The sequence below is a fragment of the Chiloscyllium punctatum genome, chromosome 44 (assembly GCF_047496795.1).
Source record: "Chiloscyllium punctatum isolate Juve2018m chromosome 44, sChiPun1.3, whole genome shotgun sequence".
Taxonomy (NCBI): domain Eukaryota; kingdom Metazoa; phylum Chordata; class Chondrichthyes; order Orectolobiformes; family Hemiscylliidae; genus Chiloscyllium; species Chiloscyllium punctatum.
In genome coordinates this window covers 49,755,878-49,773,785 of record NC_092782.1, presented here as the reverse complement: position 1 = coordinate 49,773,785, position 17,908 = coordinate 49,755,878, and the positions used below count along the sequence as shown (strand labels likewise).

The following is a 17,908-nucleotide window of genomic DNA, read 5'->3' as shown; positions in this document are numbered from 1 at the left end:
CAAAGCACATAACCTTATACTTTCCCACATTGTACTCTATCTGCCACTTCTTTGTCCACTCTTAACCCGTCCAAATCCTTCTGCCACCTCCCCACTTTCTGAATACTACCTATCCCTCGACCTAATGATTGTACCATCTGCAAACTTAGACTGCCCTCGGTTCCTTCAACCAGATCGTTATGGATAAAGTGATAAGTTGTGGTATCAACACTGACCCTTGTGGAATGCCACTTGTCACCGGCTGCCAACCTTTTTATCCCCACTCTCTGCTTTCTGCCAGAAAGCCGATCTTATAATCATGATAGCACTTTGCTATGGCACCATGGGCCCTTCTCTTATTCAGCAGTCTCCTGTGGCACCTTGTCAAAAGCCTTCTTCAAATCCAGGTTGATGCCATCCATTGGCTCTCCTTCGTCTAACCTTCTCGTTACTTCCTGAAAGAATGCTAGCAAATTTGTAAGGCAAGATCTCCCCTCGATGAGACTGTGCTGAGTTTGCCCTATTTTACCATACACCTTGAAGTCTGCAGAAATCTCATCCTTCACAAAGACTCCAAAATCTTATCCATGACCAAGTGCCTGTTTGGCCTGTAATTTTCTGTCTTTTGCCTGACTCATTTTTTAAATAGAGGTGTCATATTAGCAATTTCTTTTGTCCTCTGGGACCCTCCTCCTTCCTGTATCATGCTTCCTTTTCCTCGTGATGAATTTTTGCTGTCTCCCCTGAACTACTCCCAGAAACTCCTGCCATTCCTGTTCTACTGTCTTTCCTGCTTGGCTCCTCTCCCAGTCAGTTCTGACCATCTTCTCCCTCATGCCTCTGTCATTACCTTTTTATTCTGCTAAAATACTATTTCTATCTTCTCCCTCTCAAACTGCAGAGTAACTTCAATCGTGTTATGATCACAGCCTCCAAAGGGTTTATTTACCTTAGGCTCCCTTATCAAGTCTGCCTCATTGCCCAACATGAAATCCAGTATTGCCTGTTCCCTAATGAGCTCCACCACAAGCTGCATCAAAAAGCCATCTCATAGACATTCTACAAATTCCTTTTCCTGCAGTCCACTACCATTCTGATTTTCCCTGTCCATCTGCATTTTGAAATCCCCCATGATCACTGTAACTTTGCCTTTCTTACACCAGGAGATTGAAAAGGTGTGTATCTTGCACCCTACCTCCTGACATCTATTTGGAGGACTGTACATGACTCCAACTATGATTTCTTTACTTTTTTGTGGTTCATCAATTCTACCCACCTAGATTAGAAATAGGGTCAGATAGTACAGATAATTCTATTTCGTTTCTTACTGTGGACTTAATTACATTTCTGACTTAAAAGGAAAACCCTCTCCCTCTGTCCACCTGCCTATCTTTTCAGTAGGATGATATCCTCAGATATTCAGCTCCCAATCCTGATCCCTTTGCAGCCACGTCCCCATGTAGCCCATCACGTTATCCCTGCCAATTTGATCTGCTCCATGAGCTCATTCATGTTATTTCTTCTTCGTGCATTCAGATATAACACCTTCAGTCCTGGATTAACTATCCCTCTTCTCAGTGCCATTCGTGTGTCCAGTGTGTTTGAAATTTGATTGCAAACCTTTTCCATTTGTGTCTGTGCTGGACACTTGAATCACCTCTCCTGAGTTTTCCTTTCCTGTCATTTATTGAGTTGTAGAGATGTACAGCATGGAAACAGAACCTTCGGTCCAACTCATCCATACCAATCAGATAACCTAAAATAATCTCATCCCATTTGCCAACATTTTTGGTCCATATCCCTCTAAACCCTTCCTTTTCATGTACCCATCCACGTGCCTATTAAATGTTATAATTGTACCAGCCTTCACAACTTTCTCTGGCAGTTTATTCCAGACAGTCTCACCACCCTCTGCATGAAAAGTTGCCCCTTTGGTCCCTTTTAACTCTTTGCCCTCTCACTCTAAACCTGTGCCCTCTAGTTCTGGACTCCCCCACCCCAGAGAAAAGACCATGTCTATTGCCCCTATCCATGCTCCTCATAATTTTATAAACCTCAATAAGATCACGCTTTAGCCTCTGCTCCAGGGAAAGCAACCCTAGCCTATTCAGTTTCTCCCTATAGTTCAAACCCTCCAATGCTGGTAACATCTTTATAATTTTTTTCTGAACCTTTTCAAATTTCACAACATCTTTGCTGTAGCAGGGAGACCACAATTGCACACAATATTCCAAAAGTGGTCTATCGAATGTTCTGTAAAGCTACACGTTGACCTCTGAACTCTGATACTCAATGCTTTGATCAGAAAAAGCAAGCATACCTAATGCTGCCTTTACTAAACTATCTACCAGGGATTCCACTTCGAAGGAACTATGAACCTGCACTCAAAGGTCTCTTTTTGTTCAGCAACACTCCTCAGAATCTTAACATTACATGTGCAAGTCCTGCCCCGATTTGCCTTTCCAAAATGCAGCATCTCACATTTATCTAAATTAAACTCCACCTGCCACTCTCGGCCCATCTAATCAAACTCTTGTTGTACCTTGAGGTAACCTTCTTCGTGTCTACTCCACCTCTGATTTTCGTGTCATCTGCAAACTTACTAAACTATGCCTCCTATGTTTACATGCAGATCATTTATATAAATTATGAAAAGCATTGGACCGAGCACTGATCCATTGGCACTCCACTGATCACAGGCCTCAACTGTTAAAAGCAACCCTCCATCACCACCCTCTGTCTCCTACCTTTTCAGCCAGTTCTGTATCCAAAGGGCTCGTTCTCCCAGTATTCCACATGATCCAACCTTGCTAACCAGTCTACCACAAGGAACCTTGTCAATCTCCTTACTAAAGTCCATATAGATGACAGCTGTAAGTTTGCTCGCTGAGCTGGGAGTTTTGTTTTCAGACATTTCGTGACCATACGAGGTAACATCATCAGTGAGCCTTCGGATGAAGCGCTGGTGGTATGGGCTGCTTGCTATTTGTGTTGAGGTTTCCTTGGGTTGGTGATGTCATTTCCTGTTCTTTTTCTCAGGGGGTGGTAAATGGAATCCAAGTCGATTAGATTTCCTTCAGCCCAATTGGTCCACACTGACCCTCCGAAGAGTAACCCACCCAGGTCCATTCCCCCGAACTAATTCACCTAATTCTACGGGCAATTTAGCATGACCAGTTCACCTAAGCTGCACATCTTTGGACACATTGATGTGTTTGTTGATCGAGTTCCAGTTTGATTGCCAGGCTTCTAGGAATTCTTGTGCATATCTCTGTTTTGGTTTGTCCTAGGATGGATGTGTTTTCCCAGTCGAAGTGGTGTCCTTCCTCATGTGTATGTCAGGATACTAGTGCGAGTGGGTCATGTCTTTTTGTGGCTAGTTAATGTTCATGTACCCTGGTGGCGAGTTTTCTGCCCATTTGTAGTGTTTGTTACAGTTCTTGCAAGCTGTTTTGTAAATGACATTAGTTTTGCTTGTTGTCTGCATAGGGTTTTTCAAATTCATTTAGTGAACATGTTTTAGTGTGTTGGTGGGTTTGTGGGCTACCATGATGCCAAGAAGTCTGAATCATCTGGCAGTCATTTCGAGATGAGGAAGGACACCACTTTGATTAGGATGACACATCCATCCTAGGACAAGCCAAACAGAGACATGCACAAGAATTCCTAGAAGCATGGCATTCTAACCAGAACTCTGTCAACAAACACATTGACTTGGATCCCATTTACCACTCAGAGAAAAAGAACAGGAAATGACATCACCAACCCAAGGAAACCTAAACACATAAATAGAAAGTGGGCCATATTACTAGTGTTTCTTCCGGAGGCTCACTGATGATGTTACCTAGTATGGTGACAAAATGTCTGAAAACTAATCTTCCAGCTCAGCGCGCAAACCGACATCCAGAACCTCAACCTGAGCTACAAATTTTCTCAAAACTCACTGCCACATAGATTACATCCACCACTCTGCCCTCATCAGTCTGCTTTGTTACTATTTCAAAAAATCAGTTTTCCACACAGTTGATTCACCCTTGACAGATGTTAACCTGCTGCTTTGTTTCACCCTCCCCCACTGCCTGCCATCCCTCAAATCCCTCCTCAGTTTCTAGTTTGAAGTCTTGTTGACCAGCGTATTTACCACTTTCACTAGAAATTGGTCCTAGCTTGGTTCAGGTGGAGACCATCCTATTAATGTTGATCACTCCTGTTCCAATATTGATATCAGTGTCCCATGAAAAGGAACCCGTCTTTCCCACACCACTCACTTATCCACGTGTTTACTTTCCTTATTGTTGTGTCCTAATGCCAGTTTGCACATGGCTTAGGCAACAATCCAGAAATTAAAATGCCCAAAACTTGAGGACCTGTTTGCTAAATTGGTTCCTAGCTCCTGATAATGTATGAATAAGTCCTTCTTTCCTGGTCTTGCCTGTGTTGTGCAGTCGGTTGTGTAGTCGAGCATGGACCACAACAACTGGGTCCTCTTTCTCCCTCTCCAATATTCTTTCAAGCCGCTCAGAGATGTCCCTTACCAGGCAGGCAGCACACCACATGGGATGCTCGATCCTGCTCACAAAAGATACTATCTATTCCTTTATCTATAGAATCTCCTACAACTGCCACTTCTCTTTTTGCTTCCCCCTCTTGAATGGCCTCCTGTACTATGGTGCAGTGTTTAGTTGGCTCGTCCTATCTGCAGCCCTTTCCTCATCCACACAGAGAGCAAGAACCTCAAACATGTTTGACAAGGTCAAGAGCTGAGGCTCCTCTGTTCCTCACCGCAGCATCAGATTACTTGCTTTGATTGCAGGTAGATATTCGTGAATGAAGAGGTAATGCCCGAAATGTCAATTCTTATGCTCCTTGGATGCTGCCTGACCTGCTGTGCTTTTCCAGCACCACACTCTAGACTCTGAACTCCAGCATCTGCAGTGCTCACTTTCTCCTATTCCTGGGAGTATGTCCAGGGAAGTTATTTAGGTGGAACTGAGAAATAAGAAAGGGACGATCATCTTATTGGGATTGTACTATTGAACCCTCAATAGTCAGTGGGAAATTGAGAAAAACCTTTTATGGAGATCTTGGTTATCTGAAAGAGTAATAGGGTAGTAAGGGTAGTGGATTTTGATTTTCCAAACAGAGACTGGGACTGCCATTGTCTTGAGGGTTCAAATGGAGTAAAGTTTGTCAAGATAAATTTCTGATTTAGTGTGCGGACGGACCTACTACCGAAGGTACAAAACTGGACCGACTGGGTAATCCAAGATGGAGGACAAGAAAAATTTCTGGCTGTAAGAGCTGCTCCTTTTTTTTTTGAGGTATTTTGGGTGTTGGAGGCAATTTTAACCTGTGGCAGTGTTTGCAGAAGAATAAGACAGTATTATTTTCTGGGTCTGTAGATTGTGAAGGAGCAAAAATGGCCTTTGCAGTGATATGTACTTCTTGTCAGATGTGGAAGTTTAAAGAGAGTTTAAGGGTTACTGCGGATTATATCTGCCATAAATGCTGTTGGATGCGAATCTTATTAGATCGAGTGGATCGGTTGGAGAGACAGATAGAAGCGATGAGGAATTTGCAACAGTATGTGATGGATGGCAGTTATAAGAAGGGGGGGGGAAGGTCTCATAGTCACATAGATGGGGTTAACTCCAGGAAGGGTGAGAGAGGTCAGCACCTAGGGCAGGAGTCTTTTGTGGATATCCCCATTTCAAACAGGGATGCTGTTTTGGAAAATGTAGGGGGTGATGGATTTTCAGGGGAACGTAGCACTAACAGCCAAGTTTCTGGTATTGAGACTGGCTCTAATGCAATGAGAGGTACGTCGGCTTCCAAGAGATCAACTGTGTTAGGGCATTCTGTAGTCAGAGGTACAGACAGACGTTTCTGTGGCCAGCAGAGAAAAAGCAGAATGGTGTGTTGTTTCCCTGGTGCCAGGATCAAGGATGTCTCAGAGAGGGTGCAGAATGTTCTCACGGGGGAGAGGGGCCTGCAGGAGGTCATTGTCCACATTGGAACCAACGACATTGGAAGGGAAAAGGTTGAGATTCTGAAGGGAGATTACAGAGAATTAGGTAAAAATTTAAAAAGGAGGTCCTCAAGGGTAGTAATATCTGGATTACTCCCAGTGCTATGAGCTAGTGAGGGCAGGAATGGGAGAATAGAGCAGATGAATGCATCCCTGAGGAGCTGGTGAATGGAAGAAGGATTCATTTTTGGATCATTGGAATCTCTTTTGGGGTACAAGAAGGACGGATTGCACCTAAATTGGAAGGGGACTAATATACTGGCAGGGAAATTTGCTAGAACTGCTTGGGAGGATTTAAACTCGTAAGGTGGGGGGAAAGAGATCGATCTGAGATGGGTACAGCTGAGAACAGACGTGAGTCAAACAGTCAGGGCAGGCAGGGACAAGGTAGGACTAATAAATTAAACTGCATTTATTTCAAAGCAGGGGGCCTAACAGGGAAGGCAGATGAACTCAGGGCATGGTTAGGAACATGGGACTGGGATATCATAGCAATTACGGAAACATGACTCAGGAATGGGCAGGACTGACAGCTTAATGTTCCAGGATACAAATGCTACAGGAAGGATAGAAAAGGAGTCAGAAGAGGAGGGGGTGGTGGCATTTTTGATAAGGGATAGCTTTACAGCTGTGCTAAGGGAGGATATTCCTGGAAATGCATCCAGGGAAGTTATTTGGGTGAAACTGAGAAACAAGAAAGGGATGATCACCTTATTGGGATCGTATTTTAGACCCCCCAATAGTCAGAGGGAAATTGAGAAACAAACTTGTAAGGACATCTCAGCTATCTGTAGGAATAATAGGGTGGTTATGGTAGGGGATTTTAACTTTCCAAACATCGAATGGGACTGCCACAGTGCTAAAGGTTTAGATGGAGAAGAATTTGTTAAGTGCATACAAGACAATTTTCTGATTCAGTATTTGGATGTACCTACAAGAGAAGATGCAAAACTTGACCTACTCTTGGGAAATAAGGCAGAGCAGGGGACTGAGGGGTCAGTGGGGGAGCACTTTGGGGCCTGCGACCATAATTCTAATAGTTTTAAAATAGTGATGGAAAAGGATAGCCCAGATCTAAAAGTTGAAATTCTAAATTGGAGAAAGGCCAATTTTGACCGTATTAGGCAAGAATTTTTGAAAGCTGATTGGAGGCAGATGTTCGCAGGTAAAGGGACGGCTGGAAAATGGGAAGCCTTCAGAAATGAGAGATCAAGAATCCAGAGAAAGGATATTCCTGTCAGGGTGAAAGGGAAGGCTGGTAGGTATAGGGAATGCTGGATGACTAAAGAAATGGAGGGTTTGATTAAGAAAAAAAAGGAAGCATATGTCATGTACAGACAGGATAGATCGAGTGAATCCTTGGCGTACAAATAAAGTAAGAGTATACTTAAGAGGGAATTCTAGAGGGCAAAACGGGGACATGAGATTGCTTTGGCAAATAGAATTAAGGAGAATCCAAAGGGTTTTTACAAATATATTAAGGGCAAAAGGGTAACTAGGGAGAGAATAGGGCCCCTCAAAGATCAACAAGGCGGCCTTTGTGTGGAGCCACAGAAAATGGGGGAGAGACTAAATGAATATTTTGCATCAGTATTTACTGTGGAAAAGGATATGCAAGATATCGACTGTAGGGAAATAGATGGTGACATCTTGCAAAATGTCCAGATTACAGAGGAGGAAGTTCTGGATGTCTTGAAACGGTGAAAGGTGGATAAATCCCCAGGGCCTGATCAGGTGTATCCGAGAACTCTGTGGGAAGCTAGGAAAGTGATTGCTGCGCCTCTTGCTGAGATATTTGTCTCACCGATAGTCACAGGTGAGGTGCCGGAAGACTGGAGGTTGGCAAACGTGGTGCCACTGTTTAAGAAAGTTGGTTAAAGACAAGCCAGCGAACTGACCTCAGTGGTGGGCAAGTTGTTGGAGGGAATCTTGAGGGACAGGACGTACATTTATTTGGAAAGGCAAGGACTGATTAGGGATAGTCAACATGGCTTTGTGCGTGGGAAATCATGTCTCACAAACTTGATTGAATTTTTTTGAAGAAGTAACAAAGAGGATTGATGAGGGCAGAGTTGTAGATGTGATCTATATGGACTTCAGTAAGATGTTCGACAAGGTTCCCCATGGGAGACTGATTTAGCAAGGTTTGACCTCCTGGAATACAGGGAGAACTATCCATTTGGATACAGTACTGGCTCAAAGGGAGAAGACAGAGGGTGGTGGTGGAGGGTTGTTTTTCAGACTGGAGGCCTGTGACCAGTGGAGTGCCACAAGGATTGATGATAGGGCCCTCTACTTTTTGTCATTTACATAAATGATTTGGATGGGAGCATAAGAGGTACAGTTAGTAAGTTTGCAGATGACCCCAAAATTGGAGGTGTGGTGGACAGCCAAGAGAGTTCCCTCAGCTTAGAACTGGATCTTGACCAGATGGGCCAATGGGCTGAGAAGTGGCAGATGGAGTTTAATTCAGCTAAATGTGAGGTGCTGCATTTTGGGAAAGCAAATCTTAGCAGGACTTCTACACTTAATGGTGAGGTCCTAGGGAGTGTTGCTGAACAAAGAGACCATGGAGTGCAGGTTCAGAGCTCCTTGAAAGTGGAGTTGCAGGTGGATAGGATAGTGAAGAAGGCATTTGGTATGCTTTCCTTTATTGGTCAGAGTATTGAGTTGGGAGGTCATGTTGCGGCAGTACAGGACATTGGTTAGGCCACTGTTGGAATATTGCGTGCAATTCTGGTCTCCTTCCTATCAGAAAGATGTGAAACTTGAAAGGGTTCAGAAAAGATTTACAAGGATGTTGCCAGTGTTGGAAGATCTGAGCAACAGGGAGAAGCTGAATAGGCTGAGCCTGTTTTCCTTGGAGCATCTGTGTCTGAGGGGTGACCTTTATAGAGGTTTTTAAAATTATTAGTGGCATGGTCAGGATAAGTAGGCAAAATCTTTTCCCTGGGGTTGGGGAATCCAGAGCTAGAGGGCATAGTGTTAGGGTGAGAGGGGAAAGATATAAAAGAGACCTAAGGGGCAACTTTTTCATGCAGAGGGTGGTACGTGTATGGAATGAGCTGCCAGAGGATGTGGTGGAGGCTGGTACAATTGCAACATTTGAGAGGCATTTGGATGGGTATATGAATAGGAAGGGTTTGGAGGGATATGGGCCGGGTGCTGGCAGGTGGGACTAGATTGGGTTGGGAGATCTGGTCGGCATGGACGGGTTGGACCGAAGGATTTGTTTCCATGCTATACACCTCTGTGACTCTATGACTTTACTGTTGGCAAATAAGGCCAGGCAGGTGACTGAGGTGTCAATGGGGGAGCACTTTGGGGCCGGCAGCAATAATTCTGTTAGTTTTAAAATAGTGATGGAAAGGGATAGACAGCATCAAAACGTTGAAAAGGATAGATCAGATCTACAATTTGAAGTTCTAAATTGGAGGAAGGCCAATTTTGACAGTATTAGGCAAGAACTTGCAAAAGATGATTCGGGGCAGATATTCAGAGGGACTGCTGGAAAATGGGAAGCTTTAAAGAATGAGATAACAAGAATCCAGAGGCAATATGTTCTTGTTAGGATGAAGGGCAAGGTTGATCGGAGGAGGGAATGCTGGATGACAATAGAAATTGAGGTTTTGGTCAAGAAAAAGAAAGAAGCATATGGCATGTATCGCCAGCAAGAATCGAGTGAATCCCCGGAAGTGTCCAAAGCAGTAGAAGTGCACAAAAGAGGAAAGTCGGGTGGGCTAGCTTTAACAAATGAAATAGAATCCAGAGAGATTTTATAAATACATTTAAGGACAAAAGGGTAACTAGGGAGAGAATAGAGCCCCTTAAAGATCAATATGACTGCCTGTGTGATAAGTTGGAGAAGACAACGGAGTTGTTTTGCATCAGTGTTTACAGCGGTGAAGGATATGCAAGACGGAGAGTATTGGGAAATAAATAGCGACATTTTCAAGAATGTTCATATTACAGAGGAGGTCACGCTGGACGTCTCAAATTGCAAAACATTAGATAAATCTCCGGGGTCTGATTGGTTGTCCCCTAGCATTCTGGCAAGCTTCTGTACCAACAGCCATTGTTGAGCTATTTTCTATTAAAATGCTACCTTCCAGCTGTTAAAGTCCACAATAAATGGAACATCAAAATGCAGTAATGCTTGATTTTGAAATTGATAACCATGGAAGTGGTTCATGAGTTACCTCGTTTTGGCCAATTGAAGTGAAATTGATAGAAGTGTCATGGAGGTGAATAGTTTGGAGGAACTTTTGTTTTGCGAAGTAAAATAGGATAAAATTTGATTCAGTTGTGCATCTCTTGTAGAAGGATGGCCCTTGATAGGCTAAGTGTTTTCACGTATGCTTGGGATACCAATTGTTTACTCTTCACAATGTATCTTACGGCATATATGATTCCATTTACTTGTCCAACAGTTTTGTTTTTCAGTCTCTGTTTTGCTCTTTGCATCTTTATTGCATTCAAATGTGGTAAGGATTTACAAGTGTATTGTAGAACCTAAGGAGCTCTATCATCTTGGATTTTGTGCAGGAATTTTGTCATGAATGTTAGGTTAAGTTCCAGTGAAGAACATCATCATTACTGTGGAGTGAGTGGAACTGCCAACTTCTAAAGTTTGTTCATGCTTAGTTAAATGAGAGAGTCCCGTAATTGCTGTTGGGTCAGCCCGTTTCTCTATGTGCTGTATTTTAACATCTTTTGTCTGTTACGGTACAAAGGTGCTGTCATAAACCATTAGTTAGCCACGAAATGTGCCACATGAGGCTTGGACTGTTGTTTTTTGCTGTAACTGAACTGTTGCTGGAAATGCCGTCATAATTGCTACCAAGCAGATTCCCTCTTGCCCTTAAATTAGAAATGTTTGGCGTCTGATTCTTTCAGAATTGAATTCATGTTGGAGTTTTGAACTTGAACGTTTTTATGAAAGTCTTTTCACTTACGCCATTCCTTAGTTTCCTGTCTCTATTGAACAGATGAGAACCAATGACCAGTTTCTCAGAATATATCCACCACAGAAAAAAATCTTGGTCATGGTAGACCCTATTGCTTCTCTACCTCGCTTGATTTCTCTCATGTGACAACAGGTGTTTTCAAAGCATTTCTGAACCACTCAGTCAGCATCCATTGGGCTGCTAAAACCATCCAAGCGGCAGCTCTGGTGCTACTCATCAATGACTTTGATCGTAATTCACTGATTGACGAAACTTGAAGTTGTGCATAAATAATTTCATTTATCTGTGGACAAGACTATTGTTTGGCTCTGTGATTAAGTACACACTGGGGGAAAAAAAACTTTCAGTTTGCTGTACATAATTTTACGATGAATTAAATCTATTTCCTAGTATCAACTTTGATTTAGGCTCCATTAGCCCCAATGAGGACGTTTTGATTTCTAGTTGAGCCACAGTCTTACTTGCCTGACCTGTACATTGGACAGGTACCATGGAGAGGGTGTTCTAAAAATGGTCAACCAAAAATAACTACTGTTAAGCCTTTGAATACTCTGAGCAGCATTGGTGATAGCAAACACCATTTATTCACTCTGGACTGCTAAGTCCAGGGAAATAACGTTCCTCTAAAGAAGCTCCAAACTGAATGTTGCATTTTGTTTTATTTAATTGACTTGTTTTGTTTTCACAGTGAAAGAGGTAAACCTCCAAGATATAAAAGAGAACCCAGAATGTGATCCAGAGGAGAACAGCATACTTTTTATGGGCATTCTGATAAAAGCCCTGGCAAAGCTGAAAAAGATTCCTGAAACAATCAAAGGTATTAAAGAACGCTTCAATCAAGAACTGGAACAGATTGTGAAAAGGTCCACAACCCAGGTCGCAGATCATGCTTATCAACGAGGTGAAGTTGTCTCGCAAGAGAATCAACCTAGGTAATAGTGCGATAACTGAGAAATGGGAAGGGGTGCAGAAATTTTGGCAGTCATCATACTAATACTTTGTGAAATCAATACACATTAGTCTGTGAAAATTTGCGGTCACTTTTGAGCAATGGTTTGCAAACCATTGCTCAAAATATTTGTTTTCCGTTCTAATCTTAAGTTTAATAAAAAAAAAACTGGTAGGGATTGTTATTTGTGACTGTTATTCCTTTGACACAGTCACATGTTTGACCAAAGTGCCTTATCATTTAGTACTTAAGTCATGATTGATCAAAAAATTTCATGCTGCCAGCAACTTTTCAGGAAATGTTCCCAAATACCATGACCGTGTCAGCAAATGGCATTTCAAGTTTGCTTTGTGCTGGGACAACTACTTGCTGTACTAAATCTGGCTTTGATTGCTCCAACACAACCAAATTGTGCATGGATCTGAATTTCATGGATATCTCAAGTTTCACATCTTCATTTTGAAGAGTTGCATCATGTGACTGATAGTCTCCACTCCCTTGAAATCTATTCACGTTCTCTTCAAGCTCTGAATTAGGGGCTCTTGTGGTGCAATGTCCTTCTCTGAGCCAGAAAGGCAGGTTTCAAGACTCACCTGCTCCAGAGGTGTATCATAACAACATCGCTGAACAGATTGATTAAAAAATTTGAGAGACAGTGATTGGAGACAGGCAACCACAAGCTACCAGGTAGATGTTGATAATGTGATGTATGACATGGTTCTTCGGAAAGGCACTTGTGGTGTTTGTCGTGGCAATCCATTTTCTGAGCCAGGAAGCCCAGTTTCAACTCCCAAATAATCCATAAGTGAGTAATGGCACATTTGAACACGTTGATTAGGAAAATGTCTGAAGTCCTAAATTCTGGTCAAAATCAAATGATTTTGAAGATGGAAGTCCAAAATTGCATCCAGTATTGGAACTGATGTTGTAATGGTTTGTATCAGATTTGAAACTTCTGGCGATGAACTCCTGTGGACCAGAGATGAATTCAGAAGGCTGAAATTCACATTTCTTAAAAGTTTTTGTAATGTGTCCTGGAAAAGTGTACTGATTGGATTTTGGGAAAAGATAATATTACGTGGGTTCCTCAGAGCCCAAACTGATAGATGGAGAGGGGGTAATTGATGAAGAAGACATATGGCGTGTTGGCGTTTATTGTTCGGGGGGTTGAGTTTCAGAGCCACGAGGTCATGCTTCAGCTGTCCAAGACACTGGTAAGGCAGCACCTGCAGTATTGTGTGCAGTTCTGGTCACTGCATTACCAGAAGGATGTGAAAGCTTTGGAATGGGTTCAGAGGAGATTTATTAGGGTGTTGCCTGGTGTGGAGGGAAGGTCTTAGGAGGAAAGACTGAGGGACTTGAGGCTGTTTTCTTTCGAGAGAAGAGGTTGAGAAGTGACTTAATCGAGATGTATAAGATAATCAGAGGGTTAGATGGCGTGGACAGTGAGAGCCTTTTCCCTCGGATGGTGAAGGCTAACACAAGGGGACGTCGCTTTAAATTGAGGGGTGATAGATTTAGGGCAGACATCAGGTAGTTTCTTCACTCCGAGTAGTAGGGTCATAGAACAGCCTGCCTGCAACAGTAGTAGATTCGCCGACATTAAGGGCATGTAAATGGACATTGGACATATATATGGATGATAATGGAACGGCATAGATTAGATGGGCATCAGATTACTTTCGCAGTTCGGCGCAACATCAAGGACCTAAGGGCCTGTACTGTGCTGTTTTGTTCTCTGCTGTATATTTCAGAGGGTGGGATATGAGACTGTGTTGTCAGTTGCTTACATGTCACAGAATGACTGCAGAGCAATTTTTATGTTGGTCAAGGGTGAAACACCAGAGGTTGTGGTCCACATTAGTGCTAATGTCACAATTAAAGAGGGATATGGTTGTTGTAGGATTTTTGGGTGCGAGCATGAGACCGGCAAGCAGGACATAAGGCATGGATGATTTGGACCGAAGGGTCTATTGTACATCTGCTCTATGATTCTGTGACTCTATAATGCAGTCATCGCGGGATATTTCCAATGCTATGTACCCGTCAGCATATAACTCGGAAAAATGAGCAAATGAACACATGGTTAAATACATGATGCAAGGGGCAGGGTTTTGGATTTGTTGAAACTGAGAATAGGTAGAATCTGTATAAGGAAGATGAGCAAGACAGGCAGGGAAGATTGCTCATGTTGTTGTGGGATTTAAATGAACCTGCCAGAAAATGGGGAACCTGAGAGCAACTTTAGATTGAATAATCACACACACAGACCAAGTCCTAAACTATGAAAGCAACCACCCCAACACACAAACGAAGTTGCATCAGGACACTATTCAAAAGGGCCACAACACACCAGAACTGCAAAAAGAGGAAGAAGAACACCTCTACAAATGTATTCGCCAAAAACGGATACCCTCGCAATTTCATCAACAGATGCCTAAGGGAGAGACCATGGAAAGAGGACATGCTGCAACCCAAAGGACTAGCCACACTACCATACATCAGGAGCATTTCTGAACTGACAGCCAGACTACTGCGACCACTAGGACTCATAACAGCACACAAACCAACAGCCACGCTCAGACAACTCACCAGAACAAAGGACCCGATACCCAACGTGAGCAAAACTAATGTAGTGTACAAAATCCCATGCAAGGACTGCAGAAAACACGACATCGGACAAACAGGAAGACCGTTAACGATCCGTATACACGAACACCAACTAGCCACGAAGCAACACGACCAGCTATCCTTAGTAGCCACACACTCAGATGACAAGCAACATGAATTCGACTGGGACAACACTACCATTACAGGGCAAGCCAAACAGAGAACAGCCAGGGAATTCCTAGAGGCATGGCACTCATCCACAGATTCAATCAACAAACACATCGACCTGGACCCAATATACCGGCCACTACAGCGGACAGCTCGAACTGACAACCGGAAGCGGCAGAGACAGGCCACTATAAATGCCGGAGGAAACAGCACAGAAGCGCTTCACAGGAGGCTTCCAAGCACTGACTATGTCACCGAGACAGGGGACGAAACGTTTGCAAGACAAATTCCCAGCTCGGCGAACAGAACCACAACAACGAGCACCCGAGCTACAAATCTTCTACCAAACTTAGATTGAATAAAAATAAAGCTAGTTATGAAAAGGAGGAAGCTCAAGAAACAAGGTTAGTGATTTAACAAAAGCAAAATTAAGAGCAGTCTATCTGACAGCACACAGCATTCAGAACAAAATGGGTCATTTGCTGGCACTCGTAGATGTTTTAAAAAAAGGCATAATTGAGCAGGACATGATCTCTGAGTAAGAGGTCTCCCATTAAAGGCAGAGGTGAGGAAAAACATTTCTCAGGACAGTGAAACTGTGGAATTCTTTATTATAGAGGACTGTACAAATGGGTTGTTCAGCATTTTCAAAGCTGATGCACAGATTTTAATCGTTTAGAGAATCAAGGATAATGGGGAAAGGCAGGAAAATGGAGGTGAGGATCATCAGATCAAACAAGATTTGATGGGTGGAATGCCAACTTTGGCTTGAACATTATTTGGTCATAATTTCAGTTAACCATGTTTTGCACACCACTGATTACTAATTCCCTATGTTTATAGAACCAAATTGTCACTTAATTATCCATGAATAAATCAATATATCACCTGTTCCATTAGCCTTTTGGCATTCCTGCAGACCTTCGTTCGTAATAAGTGTTGACTCGAGTTTTTTATCAGGCTCCTGGATGCCACACTTTGTCCTTAGCATCAAGGTAGCATTTGACAATAGTCTTCACTTCCTGTCTCAAATTTAACTCTTCTGCCCACATTTGGATCAAGGCTGCCAAAAGGCCAGGAGTTCAGTGGCTCTGGTAGAATCCAAATTGAGTGTCATTGAGCAAATTATTCCTTGCCAAGTGCCTCTTGATAGTATTGTTGACAACCCTTTCTGTCATTTTGATGAGCAATCATAGACTGATAAGGAAGTAATTGTCCAGTTTTGATTGTTTTGGTTTTTGACCTCAGGATATTCAACAATTTTTAACCTTTTCTGGTAGATTCTAGCAGAGCCAGATTGGAGCATTGCTGAAATGTTCCTACAGTCAATAAGATTACAGTTGGCTAAGATGTAAGTGGACAAATTAATGCTTCCCAGTCTTACTAAAATAGCGGTAGTGAAAAGGATATAAAAAACTTCATTAGCCTATTGTGTGGAAACTTGATGAGCTTTACAAATAGAACTGATACTTTATGCATACCTATACCCTGAAATTTAAATGGGCAGTGCATGGCTATTTCAGCATTTGGGAAAAATATTTTTTCTTGACAGATTGGATTAGAAGTCTTTATCTGTTTGTGTTCTGTGTGGAAATCTACATAGCATATGTATTGTTTAAGGAATACCATTTACTAGTGATGGGGAATAAAATACTTTATAGTAAAATCTGATGATGCTATGTTTAAAGTGACTGTGTAATAGTGTGAGGAATTTTGCAAGCGAAGAATATATTGACTTGGAAAAGGAAATAAGTTTTTTGAATAAATATTTTACGATAGGATCTCACTTTGAAGAAATCGACTGAAGAAGTACCCAACCTAGATTTTTCTCAATGTTTTGTCCCCGGAATCTTAAGTCTTACTGTTCTGATATTATTACATACTTAAGATGTTACTTCACAGGTGCAGAATTTGCTGAGTTCACTTGTAAAATTGTTAGACCAAGTCAGAAATGTTTGTAAGCAAGTTTGCAGTATGGCATGGCATGATACAGGAACAGGGCTTGATTTCGCCATCAGCACTTCCGGAGCTAATAGGTTAACTCTTTTCTCTCTTGGTTTGTGACTTTATTCAGTTCAGTGGTAAATTCAATTGTCATTGGTGTTCTGTGTCATTGTTGGCAAAAAGATTCACGTAATTGCATTAATCATTAACAACAATAGTTATGACTTGTAAAGTTCTACGAGTTTTCCTTTATAACTATTGATTACATGAATCAGGTGAACCCTGTGAAATATTTTTTGTTTATTAATTACTAACCTTCTGTTTACCTGTAGTAAGGCGAAGTTGATCTGGTACGTGTATTTTATGGAAAGTATACTGCATACAGCATAATGAAGTGCTCTGGCTTGTTTGTAACTGATGAAATATTTTCTGCATTTGCTAAATGGAATCTGTCTCGCTTTTTCAGTTAGGTGTTGACAATTTGATTTCCGTCATTTTTCTTGGAAAACAACCTTAATCAGTTCACCACATTACGCCAGCTGTATTAACACCCATACAATGATAGAAAGAGGTTTAAAATTCATTTTCTAATAAATGTTGAAAATGCATATTTGGAGATTGTTCCCTTGATGGTGCGGACATTATGAGCTAATGGCCTCTTTTTATATTTGTCATTCAACCCAAACATAAACAAATAGTTGGTCTGTTTTAACCCATTTATTAAAACTGTCCAAAATCCATTCGGGAAGGATTTCTTGTTTTAATCGCCACTCTTTCAGAAAATATACTCCTGCAGCATTCCGTTTTTATAACTGTATTAATGATGTTTGTAGCAAAAATGACCTGGGTTGGATAATATGCAAATAGAAAGCGGCTATTTGTACTTTGTTAACAGCTAGCTTATTTATTAATTTTACATTAATTTTGTTTCTAGGTTACTGCTGGAGCTTCTCGAGTTATTGTTTGAAAAATTCTATGCTGTAGCTGCTGCCCACAAAATTGTTCTTGGCTATCTTCACCAAATGGTTATATCGCCTTCGAGTACGAATGTGAGTGAGATCAAACTGTACGACATGGCAGAAGTCTGGGCTAGGATCCAGAGTGTGCTCCAGGTAAATATAGGGCCATTTTGGTTCTCCTATTAAAGGTGTACCATTAATCACTTCGCACCTGTTTTCTTGAATCTTACTTGAATGCTTCTGCTGGCAGTGCCTCATGCCCCCAGATTCTCCATGTCACTCAGTACGTTCTTCCTGTTTTAGA

General features: G+C 42.0%; 1 protein-coding gene across 1 annotated transcript in view; it reads left to right on the top strand.

Moving 5' to 3' along the window:
* The window catches only part of exoc4 (exocyst complex component 4), a 567,281-nt gene that overhangs the window by 76,778 nt on the left and 472,595 nt on the right, over positions 1-17,908 (top strand). Inside the window, exons 5-6 of the mRNA XM_072562911.1 lie at positions 11,663-11,906; positions 17,580-17,757. Of these exons, the coding sequence (XP_072419012.1) occupies positions 11,663-11,906; positions 17,580-17,757 (422 nt within the window). The remainder of the gene's footprint in view (positions 1-11,662; positions 11,907-17,579; positions 17,758-17,908) is intronic.